Raw genomic sequence first — 18,872 nt, 5'->3', positions numbered from 1 at the left:
TGTTCATCATTCCCTAACAATAATACATCTACGCAATGTATTTAATTATATTAGGAGCAATTGCCTAAATATCATAGTATTTAACATTTTTAGGGGGGCAAATTGCTTAAAGCCCTTGTAATAAATACTAAAAATATTCTAAATAAGTGCATAATAATAAAAAAAATTTTTTTGAGGGGGGGCAATTGCCCCCCTACCCAAATAGGGGTTCCGCCCCTGGTCTTCTTCCACTAATGGAACATCTAATTTCTGCGAACACATAAACGAGATAAGAAATATTAGGAAACTATTTTATAACAGCTTATTTTTGTATTCTGATTTTCTCAGGACAAGATAACAACCTCGGAAAGCCTGCTAATCGGCAATTGCATGGCAAAGTCGGTCAAGAACTTTTTCATCGGGGCCGTCGCCTCTTCCGCTGTAGTTTACAGAGGTAGTGAATCCGTGATCTATATTATGTGAATCATGCCTTTCATCTTTCTGAAATTTGTAACTTGTGAGATTCTTGCTTATTTGCAAAAAAAAAAACAAAAAAGAAAAAAGAAAGAAGTGGTCGGGTAGTGATTAGTTTACATAAGAAATGAATTGAGTATGCTTTTTTTTTTTTTTTTAATGGGGTTGTTTTTCCTTTTTCAGCAATGAATTATCATGGTGTTTCTTGTTTTTGTTTACTCTCAATTGGGGACACCTGATAAACTGTACTAATGACTTTAACATAATGTCCTTTTATGATTTCTTGGCACGTGAACGGTCTCGATTTATTTAGAGGGTCTGAGTGAATCGGTGCAATCAATGAACTATACTATGCATGATCATATATTTGTGTTTTCTTGTTCATCAAACCAAACAAGTTGTGCACAGCTATGAAGCTCCATTAAGAGGAGACAATCATGTGACATTGCTCTGTTTACTGGTGTTCGTGAACTGGCTTGCTTGTTTTTCCACTAGTTGTTTGTGTTGGATAAAAAGCTAGAAGTTCATTTAGTAGATTCTACATACTTGTTAATTTTCTAATAAGTGATTATAACTTCATTTGTGCTTTAGATTTTGGCAAGTGCTTTTATGAGTTTGAGCTCTTTCACTTATGAAGTTTTTGTGTTTGTTTGTATAATTAGATTTAGTGAACACCCTTCCCTCTCAGCCTTCTAACAATTATCTAAATATCCGAACTACAGGATGAAATTTATTGAACAAGAAATGCTATAAAGGATAGGTTATATGCATGTGCTTACAAAAAGGAAACATGTTGTGTGTCCTACTAGGGCATCATTACTGGGTCTAAATCACAATGATTATTGGTCTTAATACAAGTGAATTTTCACAGATATCAACTATTTTTCTTCGAGTATGTAGTTATTCCCATTAAACTATCTAGGTTGTTTCTTAAGAAGTTTCTTGTTTTAACAAATATTATGGTTTTCAAAGTATCATTGAGAATCTTAGTGTCAATGTCTCTTAAATTATCTTTTTTTTTCCATTAATTATTACTTGTCACCCTAGTAAAACTAATGATAATTTGATTATTTTGGTCATAATTTTGTACCCATAGCTTCAGACAGATGGTAATTCTAATGAAATATATGGGTGATAAAAGATTCTAATAAAAGTATGATTGAATCAGTAAAAATGTTTTCGTCTTTTTTTGCTCTAAACCTTAAAGATTTGAATAATCCATCCAAATGGAGAAGAAGATGAAGGTAGTAAGAGGAACATATTACAGACATAAGCACCATATCAAGATTATTGAACTATAAGGTTTCTTGGATATTTCTTGATAGTTCTAGTGAGATAAAAATTCTGTCAAATGCCTGAAAATAAACCCAAATTCAGTGGGCTAAATCATCACCATGGATAGAAATCACCCGGTTAACAGACATGCTTGAAATTTCATACTTAAATACTTTCACTTGTGAACCACTTTACATTGAAAACCACTTTATTTTATAAAATTTTATATGTTCTTATGTTTGTATTAGAAATTCTCGTTAGGGTTGCTAAACCATGTGCTATTATTGGTACAACTCATTAACGTTGACTGTATTTTTTTTTTTTTTTGGTGGAATAAAAATGTGAGGTCATGGTTTTTTATTCCCATACAAGCTTGCAATAGAATTTTACTTATTCTTGATATAATTTAAAATAGTGTATTTAATTTCTTGTTTAGTTGCTTCTGCTTTTTGCACGTTATTCTTAAAATCTATGTTCAATTTCAGTTTCATCTTCTACCATATAATTTTTTTAGCTTTCTTGATGAATCATGCTATTTTGATACCTGCAGCAACTAGGAGACTTGGGCGTTGGTACAGCTTCTACCTTTCAGCAGGTAGTAGAGAAAATGCATTTTATCCCTTTTAGACAAGAATATAATTACTGAAGTGAAGAATATAAATGAATACAATCAAGAAAGTTTCACAAATTAAAGTTTTTATACATTTTTGTTGATACATGTGTGTATGCTTGTTTCTAAGGATAATAGACTTTCATATGCTTTGCACTTGTATAGTTGCATGTATGGATGGATGCTATGCATCTGTAGGATTGTTGGATGGAAATAAACTGAGCAGGCGGTGGTTCCTGCTAGGCAAATCTAAGCTAGCAACATTCTCAAAATCCTTCACCATTCATAAATTAGTTAGATCTTCTGTCCAACCTTTGGACTGGGTATTTCAGTCCTATTCACGAATGAATCTGATTTCACCATCCTTTGTCTGTAGAATATTCCGTTATCATATGATTGCTTATTTTATATTCTTCTCTCTCTCTCTCTCTACCCTTTCTCTATCTCCAACCTCTCTCTCCCAGAGGCAGAACCTCTCATAGCTAAGGGTGTGCAATGGCCCACCCTCAAAATTGTAAATTTATTAAACAAGAAAGGCTATTTTCAGATATAAAAGCCGACAAATTTATGGGATTTAGCAGAAGCACGTGAAAGGGGAGTACCTTTGCGGCGAGCTCGTGTCGTGACTTTGATTTAAGAGAAATAATGTCGTAGGAGGCTAGAAGCTTCTTTAGCGACTCTTTCAAAACCTACTAGACATGAAGTCAAAGTAGCACAAAGTACGAAGAAGAAGAAATGGCGACGAGGAAAAAGCAAACCTATGCATGCGACAAGGAGAAAGAGCATAGACAGGCCAAAGAGAAGAGAAATTATTAAAAAAAAAACAATGGAAGTGCATAGTACGTTACACTTGAGCAATTTAGTTTTTCCTCCTATAAATATTTTTATTTTACTTTATTTTTTTACAGACTACAATATTATATACAAAAAAACCAGCCAATCAGATAATAAGAAAATTAAATTTCTCATGTAATGAGAAGTTAAATAATTTTTTTACTATATTTTATTAGTGTAATTCCATTTCATAAAAGTAAAAAAGATATCTTTTATTTATTTATTTTAGCAACAACGGTAAAGATGAGCCCTTTCAGCTGTAAAATTTTGCTTAGAATTATGCATTTTTTTTTAAATTAATCGATTTATAAATAAAATCTTCCAGCCTTTGAAAAGAAGCTAGTTATGCCCTTGCTCTCTCCCACCCTCACTCCCTCATTATACACTCATCATTGGCACTCTAGCTACAACAACATCAAAACTTTTATCCCACTACGTGGGGGGTTGGGGTTGGCTGCATGAATCATTTTTCTCTATTGTGTCCTATTAAGAGTTCATCTTTGATACTTAGGTTGTTGTGAATAAAACATGCGCCTCTTCTTTTTTTGGAATTATTTGCTTGAAGCATGACTAGGGCTGAGCTTTAAACTTTAATAAGTATTAGATTTTTTTAATAAAATTTTAAATTGTTAACAAACATAGTATTAAAGTTCTAGCATATGCATTTCGACTAGTTTGAATGGAATAGGTGAGTTAGGGGAAGATATTAAATTCATACTGGTATGCATATTCCTGTTAATTGAACTTGAAGGTTTGCAACTTGCTTTAGATTGATTCAAATTTGGCTTACTCTTTTTCAGTCCATTATATTTTGTAGTAGTTCTAGCTATTTAAATTTTAAGTTTATCTTGAGATAAATTAGTTATTTGAGATCTCTTTTTAGTATGATATTTTTAGTTATGACCTTGACATGCAAGGCAAGACTGACCATTAAAATTTTTTAAGTTGGTGAGATACAGGATTTCATGTGAGTTCACCATTATTCGATCATGCATTGGTTATTAGAAATATATTTATGAAGCATAATTTGGATTGCAAGGGAACTGATTTGTGATTTTTATGGTTTAATTACCTTCCCTTCAATTATAACTTTGATACATTTAGCAACAACTGTAAAGATGAGCCCTTTCAGCTGTAAAATTTTGCTCAGAATTATGCATTTTTTTAAATTAATCGATTTATAAATAAAATCTTCCAGCCTTTGAAAAGAAGCTAGTTATGCCCTTGCTCTCTCCCACTCTCACTCCCTCATTGTACACTCATCATTGGTACTCTAGCTACAACAACATCAAAACTTTTATCCCACTACGTGGGGGGTAGGGGTTGGCTGCATGAATCATTTTTCTCTATTGTGTCCTATATAGAGCATATAGAGCATATATTCTTAATTTTTTTATTAATATGCTCGATCTATAATTATCATTAACTTCTGGAAACTAAGCCTCAACTGTTTTCTGTGCTAGCAATTAGGTTCAATAGATTTACTATTGTGTTTGAGGGGATCATGAACAAGTAAACGCGAGAATGAAGTTATTAATACTAATATCTTTCTCTTAGGAGGAGAAAGTTCATTTCGTAAAATCCATAGCATATAAACACAAACTTTGAGTGACGAACTTTTGCCCTCTGAGAAAGAGAAATGTCATTCTACATCTATGTTTGATTTTAAGCATAAAGTCTTCTATGAAAAAATTATTTACTATTTTCTTGCACATCATCATGACTACAGATTTATATAAACCAAACTAAATGGAGTGACAACTCATGTATCGAAGTTGAATAGTTAGGAAAACACTAATGATAATTATGATTATGATGACAATGATCTTTTACATGGAATCTTCAAATATGAAGATGTGTTTTATACCAACACCACATAATACTTAACGCATTTCAATATTAAGTTCCTTTGGATTGCTTTTCATATTACATTTAATTGGTTCATTATACTTCCATTAGTTTGAAGGTGTAATCGTGTAAGCTTCAAATATCGTGAGTCACATTTCATGAAGTCCAATACCTAAATGATTGTTTTGTTATTTTCATGCTTAAGCGATCACTGTTAGCCTAGAAAAATACCAAATTAAGGAATTTTTTTTATATTTAGTTAGTGGAGTATGTTTATTTGATTTTATTTTAGAGCATTGTACTCATTCCTCTTTTTATAATAGAGGGTCTTATAGTGGATAAGAGATAAGTAGTGCTTTCTCCCGCTAACATGATTTTTGAGTAGGTTTAGTCTAACTCTAGTTGTCTTTATCTCTTTTCTTTGATCAACTAGCCCTCCCTTCTCCCTTCTTTAGCCCCCCTGCCTTGCCCACGCCTTAGCCTTACCAATGCCCTCACTTCACCAACTTCTCCCCTATGTTATTACCTTACCCGCATATTGCTACGTGCAACCTCCCTTGCAAATCCATCCCTCAAATTCTCTCTCTCTCTCTCTCTCTCTCACACACACACACACACACACAATGTTGTCTTCCAAACCCTTTCTCTATAACTCATAATCCTTCACCATCAATATGAATATCAAATTCAATGATATAAATTGTCTTATGTAGTATAGAGGTTTTCACTTTCTTGTAAGTTCTCACGACAATTTTCATCATCTTAATATTTCTCCTTTAGACCATCCTGACACCATCAAGTTTGCAAAGTGTAATCTTTCACCTATAATGTTTTTAGCTGATTGTTCAACAATCTTGAACTTTCCATTGCCTCCATGCTTTAATACTTTGCTAAGACATAAGATATTTTCTTCATTCCACCTACTTTCAAGAAAATAATCTGTCGTGTCTACACTTTCTATTCTAAGATATTTTCTCTTCCCCCAAAATGAGATGCAGATCTTGCAATATTGCAGCATGTTGAAAGGAAAATGGGATGAGTTGTTTTGTAATACCTATTGCTGAAAAGTATATCTGATGGCTCTGTTGCTCCTCGTGGAGCCTTTTTAGAAAAGAGTTAACTTTCATGTGCTTTATTCTCCAAACTATGAATTGGAGATGAATAATTTATTGCTTCCTATTATGTTATTTCTTAGTGCACTAGTTTAGTTTACGAGTAGGAGCATATTGTGATAATATATTTTCTACTTTGATATTTCCTATTTTAAAGAGTAAATTACATTAACTGTCCTTCATATTGCTGGTTGGATTAAGTGTGATAAATTGATAATATATATACCTTTTGACTGATAGAAAATGCTATTAAATGCAATATAATTCTTCCTTATTTTCTCTTTGTTCTGACATGGTGCCATAAACAGTTGCTTTACTGAAAGGAGATGGTAGATGACTACATGCATGCTCTTATTGGGCTAAGAATGGGGATAAAGTTGGTTCATCTTCCTCTTCATGGTGCCTCACTAAACCCCTTTGTATCCATGGATCACTCCCCTTTTTTAGGTTACTTTCTACAAATTGAATGAAAGGAATTTCCTTCCATGGTCATTTTGGTCCAAATGGCTTTATGAGGGAAAGAAAAAAATTAATAACTTTATAGTATCATAAGAAACCTGAACCAACATTATTCCCTTCGCACAACTTGGGACACTAGCAACGCATTAGCAATGTCTTGGCTCATCAACTCAATGGAAGAGCATGTTGGTTCTCTATATTTGGTTCACAACACTATGAAGACTATTTGGGAGAATTTCTAGATGATTTATTCAAAATTTGAATGTTCTACAATTTCTGTGAACTAAGAGATTTGGAACGGAGTTTAAAGCAAGGAATCATGGGAAATGTTAAATACTACGTTTCTATCAAAATCTGTAAAGAACTAGATGGATGTGAGCCCAATGATTAGCTTGGAGAAAGATTCAAACAATATACAAAACTAGTTGAAAAAAAAAGGTAGAATCTTCGATTTCCTTGCTAGCCTCAACAAAAATTTTGATGGAGAATGCTTGTAATTCACCCAATACTATAGATTGAAGAGGTATTTGCTGAAGTATGAAGCAAGGAGAGCAGATGGAGAAATATACTTATAAACAAAAAATAAATTAAAAAATCCATGCACATCAAAGTTTCCCCCCTTGCTGCTAAAGGTTCGGAGCAGGTTGAAGTAACAAATCATTCTAATGATTCTAGATGTGCGAAAAGAGGAACCTGTGGCGTGATTTTTGTTAAAAAAACCAACGACATGAATGATATATGTTGGAAACTACATGGTAAATCAATAAATTGTGACCATCCACAGAAATTTGAAAATCATCAGTCCACGCCTACCAAACCAATACAAAAAAAGCTCAAATAAAAAAATCTGGAGATAGTATTGGTGGGATTACTTTAAACAAAGAGCAACTTTATTTCATGTATAAGTTGCTCACTAAAGAAAAGGCAACCAACACCCCTTTAATAGCCTAGTGAGATGATTTTCTGATTGCTTACTACACAAAGGAAAAATAAGAATCCTGAATAATTGATTTAAGAGTTTAAAATCATATGATAGGTTTTGCTCATCTATTCTCTTAATATACTCCCACTTATGGCAAACTAAATAAAATTTTTTTGATGGGTCCATATCTCCAATTCCTGAGATTGCCACTATTAGAATTAACTCTGCATGGAAGGATCTTTATCTTCTAATTGAAGGCCATGGGTTTACATTTAGAAATTGAGGTGAACATGCTTCTCCTCCGAAGAGGAGAAAATATTTCCCATATATCAGTTACTGTATCAGTTGCTGCGTTCAAAGAAGCACTTTGGTATTCAAATTTACATGAAAAGGGAATGAAGTTTATAATTACTATTATTACCTACTGATGCTGTGATGCACCAATCGCATGAGATTATTATACTTGGATTAGTTGGCTTCATACGCACGTGTGCATGCATTTCTGTGTGTGAATGTTAGTTTCTTTGCATCCGTCACAAAACCTAATAGCAATTATTATCCCTTCAGATTCATGGGGCTCGGTTATTTGGCATTTTCATCACTAAAATAGTAAAATTAGTCACTTTTGCCTTGGTTCTGTTGAGTTTACCATTTTTTTTATCTGCATTTTACAGGTTCAGGCCTGCTCATTGGAAGGATGGTGATTGATAGGTCTGCAAATGCATGCCTTGAACAAATATTAAGTATTGAAGGTAGTAGGATGCAAAGAGAATTAGCAAATATGTAAGTTCTCATTCTTAAGTTTATTTTTTGAGTAAATTATTTTTTTGTCTGTAAGTATCTTTTTACATGGATGTGAACAGAAATTCATTGCTGCCCATATTTTGCATGTTTTAACATGCAACTTCATGATAGTATATTATGGAAGCATAGAGAAAGCCCATCAAGAATGCAGATGGTACTCAAGTATTTTTATCCAGAGGTAGTATTTACTGATCAAAAACCTGATACGCCCCTCATAAGGTGGAGGGCAAGGAATGTCTATGAAGATGAAACCACTTCCCAAAGAATTGAAGACAATGGCGACTGCAGCGATGATGTAGATGCCAAAGCGCTGTCCCCTGGTCAATCTAAGGTAAACTTAAAATCTTGGAATTATTATGACTTTATATACCTCATAATAGTAGAAATTTGAGAAATATGACCTATTTTTCATTTTTTGGAGAAAATATGCCAAAATGTTTTTTTTATGACCAAAATACCTGCGCTCTAAATTGCGGACTACTATCTTAAGTTATTCGAGACTAAAACTGATTTGAATAATATTCGAGCAAAGTTCAAACAAGCTTTGACTAAGATTGAGATAAAATAATAGAAAAAAATGATCTATATTCGAACACTGTTCAAACCATATTTGAATCGTGTTATGATTTCAAGAAGTTTCATACATATTTTAGGGAGGTTCAAACATGTTCAAACACGACTTTCAGAAGTGTTAGATCCAATAGAGTATAATCCAATACCTAAATTACTTCACAATGAGAAGCATAATATCTATATCACTTCACTATATGTATTTTGATCATGGTACAAAGAATAGTCGAACATTGTTTGTTTAGATCACGGTTTGTTATTGGATTATATGCTAGATTGATAGAAAGAGTGTAATCAAAACAACCATGACACAATAGAGTGTATTTGACAAATTCAAATCGTCCTTAGTAGAATTCTATAAATCTGTATGTAAATTTATCCATATTCTATAAACTAAATTATAAATTCCTCCACATCATCCAATAATGTGTAAATTCTATAAACTAGTTTAATAAAAGAATAAATGTTAATGAAAAATAAATATTGACTTCAAAATGATAATTGGACTCGTGGCTCTACATTGTGGACTAAATTTACACTTAAATGTCCCCTAAAAAATTGCATGTGATCATGTTGAAAATATTTTTATTTAAAGCCACATATATCAACTGTTGTATTGCATGCATTCTACGGTTGCCATTGCAAATAAGACAGAGCAATCATCAGACTGTATGTGCAAGAACTAGCCAAATTAATTTTTTTTTTTAATTTTGATAGGAAGTGCTTGTATTCACAAGCAACCTATCCAAAATCGGCGAACCAACAACAGCCAAATGGCTGTCCACAGCAGGAAAACAGCAGATTTCTGCTGTTTACAGCAGGAAAACAGCACTTGTTCGGGAAAATACGAGAGAAAACTCAAGAAAAGACTTGTATTCCACTTAGACGATGAATAAAAGAGCAAGATACAATTGATCCTCAATTCTAGAGGAGGATCGATCTCTCCCAAATCTCTAGACGCCGCTAGAGCCCAAAGAAACCTAAATCTACGAGATCTCAAATTTCAGCCAAATTCAAGATGCTCAAAACCTAGGAAAATCTACTATTTAATGCATACAATTCAAAAGGAATTTCCTAAACAATCCCTACAATCAATTTCCCTCCTAAAATCCATTCAAAAACCTTCCAAAAACCGTCCCGCAAAGCGTGCGTCACGCGCGGCTCCCGCCCAGGCGGAAGCTTTCTCCGCCTGTTTTCGCGATTCTGCCCCGTGAACCGGTCCCGCCTGGACCGGCTGGACCGGTCCAGTGGACCGGTCTAACAAATTTTAAATGGATTTCCTTATTGTAGTCACTGGGATTTTATTTGTGTTGGGCATTCTTTCTGTCTAAGGAGATTTAGAGAACACAAGTGGCTATCTTTTATCAAATAAGCTTGAGCAATAAAGCAACATAGGAAGCAAATGTCAAATGAAATAATCATTCCCTCTTTGCAAGGTTTGAAATGTGCTGCAAGAGGGATCATAATCATACCACATCATGGACTTTGTAGGTAGTGAGATCTCACATATAATTCAATTATTCAATGAACTTTATTCTAATTTAATAAAGAGTTTATTCTAATTTAATAAATAGTATATAAGTTTTGAGTCAGCCCATGAATTTAGGTACTATTGTTCATCTCTTATGGCATACGCAAGTGCTACATCAGGCCACCTAAAGGACTCTTTTCTTTCGAGCTTTTGGAAAATGGAGATGGCTGATTTACAATATTGATTAAATGATTTATCCAACAAAATTATGCCAAAGTCATAGAATTTTAGGTGCCGCCAAATTTGCTCCCATATTATGTAACATAAATAATTAATATGCTACCAAAAAATGAAGTTGATAAAAATGTTACTTAAATGGTAATAGCATATTTTTAATAAGTTAAAAGAATCCTCACATTGCTATCTAATCATGGAATTGGGGTATTCAACTCTCAAAATCTCGATGCGATTCCATTGCCCATTCCTATCTCGTTCTCTTTTGAGTTGGCCGCCATAACATCCAAGACTTTTAAGATGACAATTGCTCATTATTAATCAGGTGTAGATGATTAATGGCATATGGATGCTTGGGTTTGTACCATTTCTTTGATGGATTTGTGAAATACCCAATAAGCTATTGATTATTTTGCACTATTCTTTTAAACTCTATAAGCTGTGCATCATTCTTTTTTTTTTTTTTTTTTTAATTTTTAAATTATAACAGATGGCTTACTACCTCCTTATCTGTATGTAATGGCAAGGGGTTGTTCTCTTGACTTCTCGCTCTCCTTACCTGACATAATTAAAAAAAGTTGGTATCCTACCTCTAGGGATGTAAATGAGCCGAACCAGCTCGTTAGCTGGCTCGTACTCAACTCGTTAATGAGCTCGAGAGTCGAGCTTATCGAGCCACAAGCTTAAGCTCGAATATTAAACGAGGCTCGAGTTTGAGCTTGTTAACACTCAATTCCTCAGCTTGTGAGCCGGCTCTAATTAATTAATTATGTAAAATTTAAGTTAACATGAAAATTTTTATATTAAAAAAATATACAACATTTAATTATTTACTTTACAATAGTTGAACGAATTTTTTAAAAACTTTCTAAATCGTTGTGCTTTTTTTATTTTTTTTCTAGAAAAGGTTGTTTTCTAAGTTAATTAAAGAAACATAGCATTTTGAGACCAGCAATGTCCTTTTTTTGGGGTAAATCTAGCTGTCCTTCTTCCTCGAGCTCCACAGCCAGCACTTCCCGACGACGAAGCAAAAGCTCTCTGCCTTTGTTCTCCACAGTCAACGCTGAAGCAAAACTTCAGCTTCGATTTCATCTCGAGCCGAGCTCTCGAACCTAAGAGAAAATGGACGAGTCAAGCTCGAGCTTGTTCTTTTGGCGAGCTCGAGCTCGAGTTCGAGTGGCTCTTTGGAGGGGTGAGCCCAGCTCGAGTTTGCTTTTACTCGAGCTCGACTCGTTTACTCCCCTACCTAGCTCCTCCACCTAATCGAACTTCTGCTCCACTTCCTTTTTCTCTTGCACCTCATCAAATGTTGGGTCAATGGTTGAGACCTTCTCATTTTTTTCCTCCTCTCTCCCTTTTCTCGATGTGCATATGTAAAAACTCTATACAAGATTGGTTAGAGTATCCAATTTATGCTTCAATGTTATTTATTTATTTTTTAACCTTATTCAATTGTTCTCCAAACTTATCTGGCCATTTTTAACTCCAGAATAATGGTAAAAAGTTGCGTCATCCCTTTATGAGACGAAATGAATTGACTTGCAGCTGATTGTACTTTGATTCCTCCCAAGCTTTCTTATCAAGAATAGGGATGCTCTATTTTTTCTATATTATCCTAATTATGATAGGTTGAGAGGGAGTGTGTATAGAGGACTTATAGAAGTCCTCATCAATTTTAGGCACTGACTTAAGATGGTCAACTCCCTCTAAAATTTAAGTTAGTATCAAGGAGCAATTTTAATATTCCCAAACTACAAAAACATAAGCAACGGTAAAAAATAAAAAAATTAATATGATATTTTTTATCATTTTCCATAAAAAGTCATTGCTTGTGAGCGCCTTGTTGTTCTTCCAACTCAACCTCCTTGCTACCCTCTCCCTAAGAAACTTAACATCTCTTCTCTTGTCCTGGAATATCTTCATAAGCCTAATATTGTGGTGATACTACATATCCAACTATCATGCACTAGGCTGGGGTTTTCTTCTCTATTACATGTCCCTCATAGTGCACAGTGTCCCTCTTAAGCCTCATAGTACATCATGTCTTTCTTAAGCTCTCATAGTATTTTCTCCCATGACTTCCTATCCCATGATTATTAATATCATTATCTTCAACCATGAGAATCATTTCCGTGAGGACATCACTATTCTTGTCATGATTCAGGTCACTCTACAAAGAAGCATAACCTAAGATTTCATCGATTATCTTTGTCAGTTCACTTTATGAAGTATTTTCAAGGTTTATGTTCTTAAAATTTTTGCACGCTCTAAAGTAGTTTTCAAACAACCTGCTGCTTCTTTCATCCTCTTGAATTCATCCTTAGCTGAGAACTCTTCAAAATTCAACTTAGTCATTAGAGCAAACTTTGTAGTCCTATTCTTTCGTCTATTTTTGAACAATTTTGACTACTCACAATTTTTATTATCGTCAACCATCATCAATAATAATTGATAAATGAGGGCACTAGAAAATTGCATCTCACGAGTTCTGAAGTGCCTAAAAGGAGATCCCTCAGCTTTGGCAAGGAGGTCATTAGTCTCAAATTTTTCATTCAATTTCTCCATTACCCTTTCGACTTTATACATAACCAGAACACTATAATGCCTCTGAATTGGTAGGATTAGATCAAACATGTGTATGCATAATATAACAACTCAACGAATCAATCTTAAAAGAGGTGATGCATGCAAAAATAAATAAATTAGAACCATATTCGATAATTAGTGAACAATATTGGTTCATGATCAAACTAACTTCAACAATGATTGAACCATTATAATCGATCAAAATGATTGATCTATTCGATGAGACTTTGCAACATCCTCAACTCACAATTTACCAATATTCAAATAAACTTCAATGCATTACAACTCTATTTGAACTTATTCAAAACCATATTCGAACACTTAAATATTATTCGATCTTTCTTGAAAAAGAATTTAACATGTTCGATGAAGGGTCGATGATAGGTTCGAGTAAATGTTCAAATAAGATTTGACTAAGTTTGAATTAGGCTTCGAGTAGAAAGATATAGCCACCATGAATTTTTGCCACATGCCTAAGATATATGCTTTGCAATCGCCAAAAATATAAAAGATGATCGGAAGAGAAATGGTCGCAAATCTCTTATGATCAAAAAGTTATGGAATTTTTTAGTAAGAGTTTCGATTCTATTTGTTAAACTACAAGAATATTTTGGTCCGTAGTGTATTTTTAGGTATATTTCTCCAATAAATTAAATTGATGACATATTTCTTCAAATTTTGTTATTATGAGGCACATAAAATAATTTTTTTTACGGTTATTTGCTTGATATTTGCATCATATTTGAATCCCAAATAATTTACAAAAGTTTTAAAGTAAATTGAATATAAGAAGACTGATATAAGATGATGAAATAAATTATCAAATAAGAAGAGTTAGACCATCTTTAAATGAGTTTATCAACTCTTAGTGAGCTACTTATTGTACAACAAGTGAGCATGTTCATGTATATGTGGAGTTTATAAAAAATATTGTTTGAGTTTCTCCAATTATTTATATGTAAAAAAACATAAATGAGTGTTATATAAATGAATATTGAGCTGTTTATCAATTGCATTATTTCCCTCAATTTTCATTTGCATTTCATTGTTGATGATCTTCATTTAAATATAATGCAGAGCAAACTGGGTCCTGTAAATACATTCCATGGCAACCTGGGTGAAGATTTGCTTACAGATCCACTAGATTGCATCGTCTTCGGTAATCAAGAATCGAGCGAGGAGATTCATCATGCCGACGGCGCCAAAATCCGGCGAAGTCAGCGACGTGCTCAAAGGACCGGTCGCCGGCACCACCGAGACCATGAAACATATTCTCATTCAACAAAAGGCTAGCTGAAATTGCCTACAGACCTGAATAATCTGACTATGCTGAACCAGATTTCTTTTCTAGATTACCCTTTTAATCTGAATAGCTGTTTGTCCATTGCCTCTTCATGACCATCTCATATTTTGATTGGCAAATTTATTACATTTGTTGGTCAAGAAGCAATATAGTGAATTCATGTTTGTCTAAAACTAGTTTAGTAGTTGGAATCTTAAACCTATACAATATCTTTTTAGCAGTAAAGCCTTGTATGTGGAAACTTTTTTATGGTATATTCTAAAATCTGGAAAAACTGGATGAAGAATTTTAATTTAAGTGTCTCATTATTCTGTGCGGATGCGGAACATAATTTATTGTCTGGAGATCAATCAGAATGTGCCACGTCAGCAGTACCGAGCAGCGATACCGAGCAGTACCGAGCAGGGGGTGATGTGATGCATTCTGGTTGGTCTCTGGACGGTGTTCAGTGTCTGCATAGAATAATTTCTCATGTTTGGGATAGCTGCAATTTTTCATGAAGTTGGTTATGAAGTTGCAATGGAGGAAATAGCTTTAGGCTTCATTTGTGGTAGCTTTCTTTCTGCGTCTTAAAGTAATATTCTTCTATAAAAATTTGTAGTTCAAGAAATTTTTATAATAAAAATTTTCAATTACATTTGAAATGGATAGAAAACTACTAAAATCTAAAAGTTGGATGCTCTTGAATTTAATTTCATAAATTTTTATAGAAATAATACATCAAAATTCGTGCTGGTCAAATAAATTTTTTGAGAATATATGTAAATATCTATTTTTTCTAATATTACAACAATTATATTAAAATAAAGACTGATGAATAAAATAAATGTATAAAAATGAACTCAAATGTAAGAGAATTTGCATGAAAAATTATTCGGTGCGGATATCGTACCAAGGAGAATTAGAGCGTGTCATATTACTTTTTTATTGTGTACCGGTGTGTATCAAGGTGATATGACACGTCAGATTCTATTCGGGACGGTCCGATGTCCGCACATAATAATCTATCAATATAACTTAAACTATAAGATTTATAATAATAAAAATAATAATTATTATTAAAATAATTACGTGCCGTGTGAAAAATCTTAATGGCATCAACAATAAAAATGCACATTTTATGAATTAAAATAAATATCAGTGGCATTTGCGTAAATCTCTTATATAAAAAAAAAAAAATAAGGCGCAACTGCGCCTATGCCAATCTACAACGCTATCCGCTCCAGCTCCCATTCCAGATTTTCCTGTTAGGGCTCCGCCGATCTGGTAACCAGTGAGGTTAGGGTTTCCGGCGATCTTATTCTTTTCAATTGTTTTGTAAGATTCAGCTCATTTAGTTGGTTTTTAATCTCAGGACTACGATTGAGCTTTGAAATTTGAAGATTTGTGTGTGTGTGTGTGTTTAATTTTCTAGGGTTTCAGGAGGCAGACATGAGGGTTCATCCGGCTCCGAAGAAGAGGAGCATAACGTTCAGGTATGGAGCTAACGCGAGCTTCTCTGCAGCTGAGGCGATTCTTAGCCGGCAGAAGAAGCTCCGTCGCCTCCCCCACATATTTAGCAAGGTTCTCGAGCTTCCCTTCAGAGCGGATGCCCATGTTTCTGTCGCGGAGGATCCCGATTGTTTCCGATTTGTGGCTTCTGTCGTTTCCGGGTTCGACGGCGGCGTGCGCGCTCACGCGATACAGATCTACCCTGGGGTTATGAAGGTTGTGATAAGGGAATCGGAAATGGATGGTGGCGATGATCCCGTTTTTGTCGACGATCTGGATGTGGAAGATCTCGAACTAGACCGGTGGAGGTTCCGGCTACCGCCGGAGACCCGGCCAGCGCTCGCCACGGCGGAGTATGTTGATGGAGAGCTCATCGTTATTGTTCCAAAGGGACCGGATTCTGATGGTGCTGAAGGTGAGGTGGATGATGGATTGGGAGGCGATTTTATCGACAGCGACATTAATCGGCTTGTTCTTGTACAGTAACCCTCTATCCCTCTCACCAATCTCCTTCTTTTTCTTCACACGCTCTCTCCCTCCCTACCTACGTTTCACGATTTGTCGCGATCATCTGGCCACGAATTGGAACTTTTATGTAATCGTACCTTAACTGGATCGAAAATTAAACCCTCTTTATTGTATATAAAATAAGGGTATTAAATTTTGAGCTTGCTTTTCTGCCAATTGGATTCAATTCAGAAGAAACATGCTTTAAAACCCTAACTCATTAGAATTCGTTGCTCTTCTCGTTTCGCTGAGCAAAATTGCTTATTTTAATCGAATTTGAAGTATGAGGTAGGCTCATTTCCATCGATTTAGATCCTCTGCTCCCTTTTTTTATTCTTATTGGAGTTTGAATGCTACTTTTAGATCTATATTCGGTTCTCACAATTGCTGTGGGGGTAATTTACCTGGCCAAATTATCCTTTTTTTAAGGTTGCATGCCACTCAATTTTCACCAGATTATTTCTACTTCTTGTGCTTCCTCTTTTTTATTTGAATTGCATCAGTACAGCGGGCATCTTTATATAGAAATTTATCTGTTTTCTTTTTTTTTATTATTGAATAGCATCTGTCATTGTGGATTAAGCAGCAGGACTTCCTTTTTAAGTAGAAAGCCTTCTATCTTCATTACAATTATGTCAGATGCAAAATGTATTCTGATGAACTTCAAAGCTATTGGATTAGTGCTCTTGAGCTCATCTTGATGCACTAATCTAATTTAAGGCTTTGTTTGGAACGACTTTCTTATTGTTTCTTAAAGCGGTTTTCTAGTTCTAGTACAAAAATTTTGTACTAGAAAGCCAGTTTAAGAGGCAGGAAGAAAGCCATCCCAAACGAAGCCTCCCTACAAAATGTTATGCAACTTATTCTTTATTTCAGCTAAAATTATGACATGCGGTGGCTAGACGTCGTTCGGAGCCAAATCAGGATGCGCCACGTCATTTTTTTTTGTTGTGTACCGTTATGTATTGGGTGACGTGGCTCATCCTGATTCGCTTCCGGTCTGGTGATCTGTTTCATTCAATGTTATCTTAGTATTGCATCCTTATCTAACAAGGTCAATGATTTTAATTTTTTTAATTCATTTATTTTTTATTGTTGGACAACTTGACATTTAAATGTTCTTTGATTTGTTCAACATCTAGATGAAACATTTGAATCTTATATAGCTATTATACTATATGTACAAACTTTAGTTAGTAATCCTGGCCATTCAAACTGGATTGGACTGTCAATGTGCAAGTACTCTTGATGTTATAAAAATAGGATATGAATGCCATTTATAAAATTGTTTATGTAAAGATGTTGATTTGCACTATGGTTTGCACAAAAGATGAGTTAGGGAACCATTTGTGGAGAAAGTTTGGGTCATCATTTCCTTATGTGAGTAAGACATTATAAGTAAAATATAAAGATTTATTTGTCAAACATGCAAATATAGAAAGATTTCATGGCATGTATGTAAATTCACCTTTTTATTTAAGATGATGGTATAATGTATAATTAATCAATGACAATATATGTTGCACTTGTTTCATACGATGTTTAAAATTGCGTATTCGGGTATTGGGGCATTTTTCATTCGTGAGGCGAGACGTAAGTCTCAAGGTGTTTGGAGGCGTAAGCCTCAAAATCAAAAGATTACGTAAACATAAAATTATAAATTTTTTATATACTAATGAGTGAATAATATAAAACATAAAAAAATATAAGATATGAAGTGAAATCAAACTATCCCAATAATAAGACAACATGAAATATAGTTCAACTCAAAATTCTATCTTTCTTAAATTCTAGTATTCTTTTCATTAACATAATTCAAATTTTTAAAAATAAATAGCAATGACGTATCACATAAGAACTCATAAGTCATCAGTACTATCATCACTAAGGAGTTTTTCATTTGAATCATCATTATGATGAATTGCTCTCTCCCCTTTCTCCTCTCCTATAGAGTGCAATGTCGGGCATTTACTTCTTGATTTATATAAGTTTTAACATAAATAGTGTGAGTCGTAAGCCTCATGCCAGTGAGGCGAGGTGGGCCTTATTAATAATATATATATATATATATATATATATATATATATATAAACAAATTATTTAGGATATTTTGTCAAATTTGGGTGATGACACTAATCCTTTTGGAAGTTTTTGATAAGATTGAGATTTCATTTGGGATGATTTTTTTATTGCTTCTTAAAACAATTTTTTAGTATGAAAATTAAAAATTTTATACTAAAAAGTTTTTTAAAGAAGTAATAAGAAAGCCGTCCCAAACGAAGCCTGAGTTTAATTACACAAAAATAAGAGTTCAGCTGCACCATTTATCAACGATACTTCTTGATTAAAACCACAACTTATCTTGATGGTTTATATTGACATTTTATTTATAT

At 33.9% G+C, this 18,872-nt stretch overlaps 2 protein-coding genes across 4 annotated transcripts; both read left to right on the top strand.

The window, feature by feature from the left end:
• Positions 1-282: 282 nt before the first annotated feature.
• Positions 283-15,025, top strand: LOC110105213. The gene is made up of 5 exons (XM_020834608.2): positions 283-433; positions 2,279-2,323; positions 8,188-8,296; positions 8,429-8,648; positions 14,256-15,025. Exons 1-5 carry the CDS (start codon positions 370-372, stop codon positions 14,469-14,471), a joined length of 654 nt encoding a protein of 217 aa, XP_020690267.1. The 5' UTR covers positions 283-369; the 3' UTR covers positions 14,472-15,025.
• A 573-nt stretch (positions 15,026-15,598) lies between these two features.
• LOC110105210 lies at positions 15,599-16,705 on the top strand. Of its 3 annotated transcripts, none has more exons than XM_020834602.2 (2): positions 15,599-15,759; positions 15,896-16,705. In XM_020834602.2, exon 2 carries the CDS (start codon positions 15,913-15,915, stop codon positions 16,456-16,458), a length of 546 nt encoding a protein of 181 aa, XP_020690261.1. In that variant the 5' UTR covers positions 15,599-15,759; positions 15,896-15,912; the 3' UTR covers positions 16,459-16,705. The 3 variants fall into 3 exon arrangements, with proteins under 3 accessions (XP_020690261.1, XP_020690264.1, XP_020690262.1); XM_020834605.2 differs by having other exon boundaries at positions 15,632-15,759; positions 15,904-16,705; XM_020834603.2 differs by having other exon boundaries at positions 15,655-15,798.
• The last annotated feature ends 2,167 nt before the right edge of the window (positions 16,706-18,872 follow it).

The sequence above is a fragment of the Dendrobium catenatum genome, unplaced genomic scaffold (genome assembly GCF_001605985.2).
Source record: "Dendrobium catenatum unplaced genomic scaffold, ASM160598v2 fragScaff_scaffold_689, whole genome shotgun sequence".
In the NCBI taxonomy this organism is placed as follows: Eukaryota; Viridiplantae; Streptophyta; class Magnoliopsida; order Asparagales; family Orchidaceae; genus Dendrobium; species Dendrobium catenatum.
The sequence above is the reverse complement of the archived record's forward strand: the minus strand, read 5'-3'. Positions and strand labels throughout refer to the sequence as shown.

Coding starts and splice junctions, on each gene's coding strand:
- LOC110105213 (XM_020834608.2), top strand. CDS start 370: ATGGCAAAGTCGGTCAAGAACTTTTTCATCGGGGCCGTCGCCTCTTCC. Junction 434..2,278: donor TTCCGCTGTAGTTTACAGAG/GTAGTGAATCCG, acceptor TGATACCTGCAG/CAACTAGGAGACTTGGGCGT. Junction 8,297..8,428: donor CAAAGAGAATTAGCAAATAT/GTAAGTTCTCAT, acceptor ACTTCATGATAG/TATATTATGGAAGCATAGAG.
- LOC110105210 (XM_020834602.2), top strand. CDS start 15,913: ATGAGGGTTCATCCGGCTCCGAAGAAGAGGAGCATAACGTTCAGGTAT.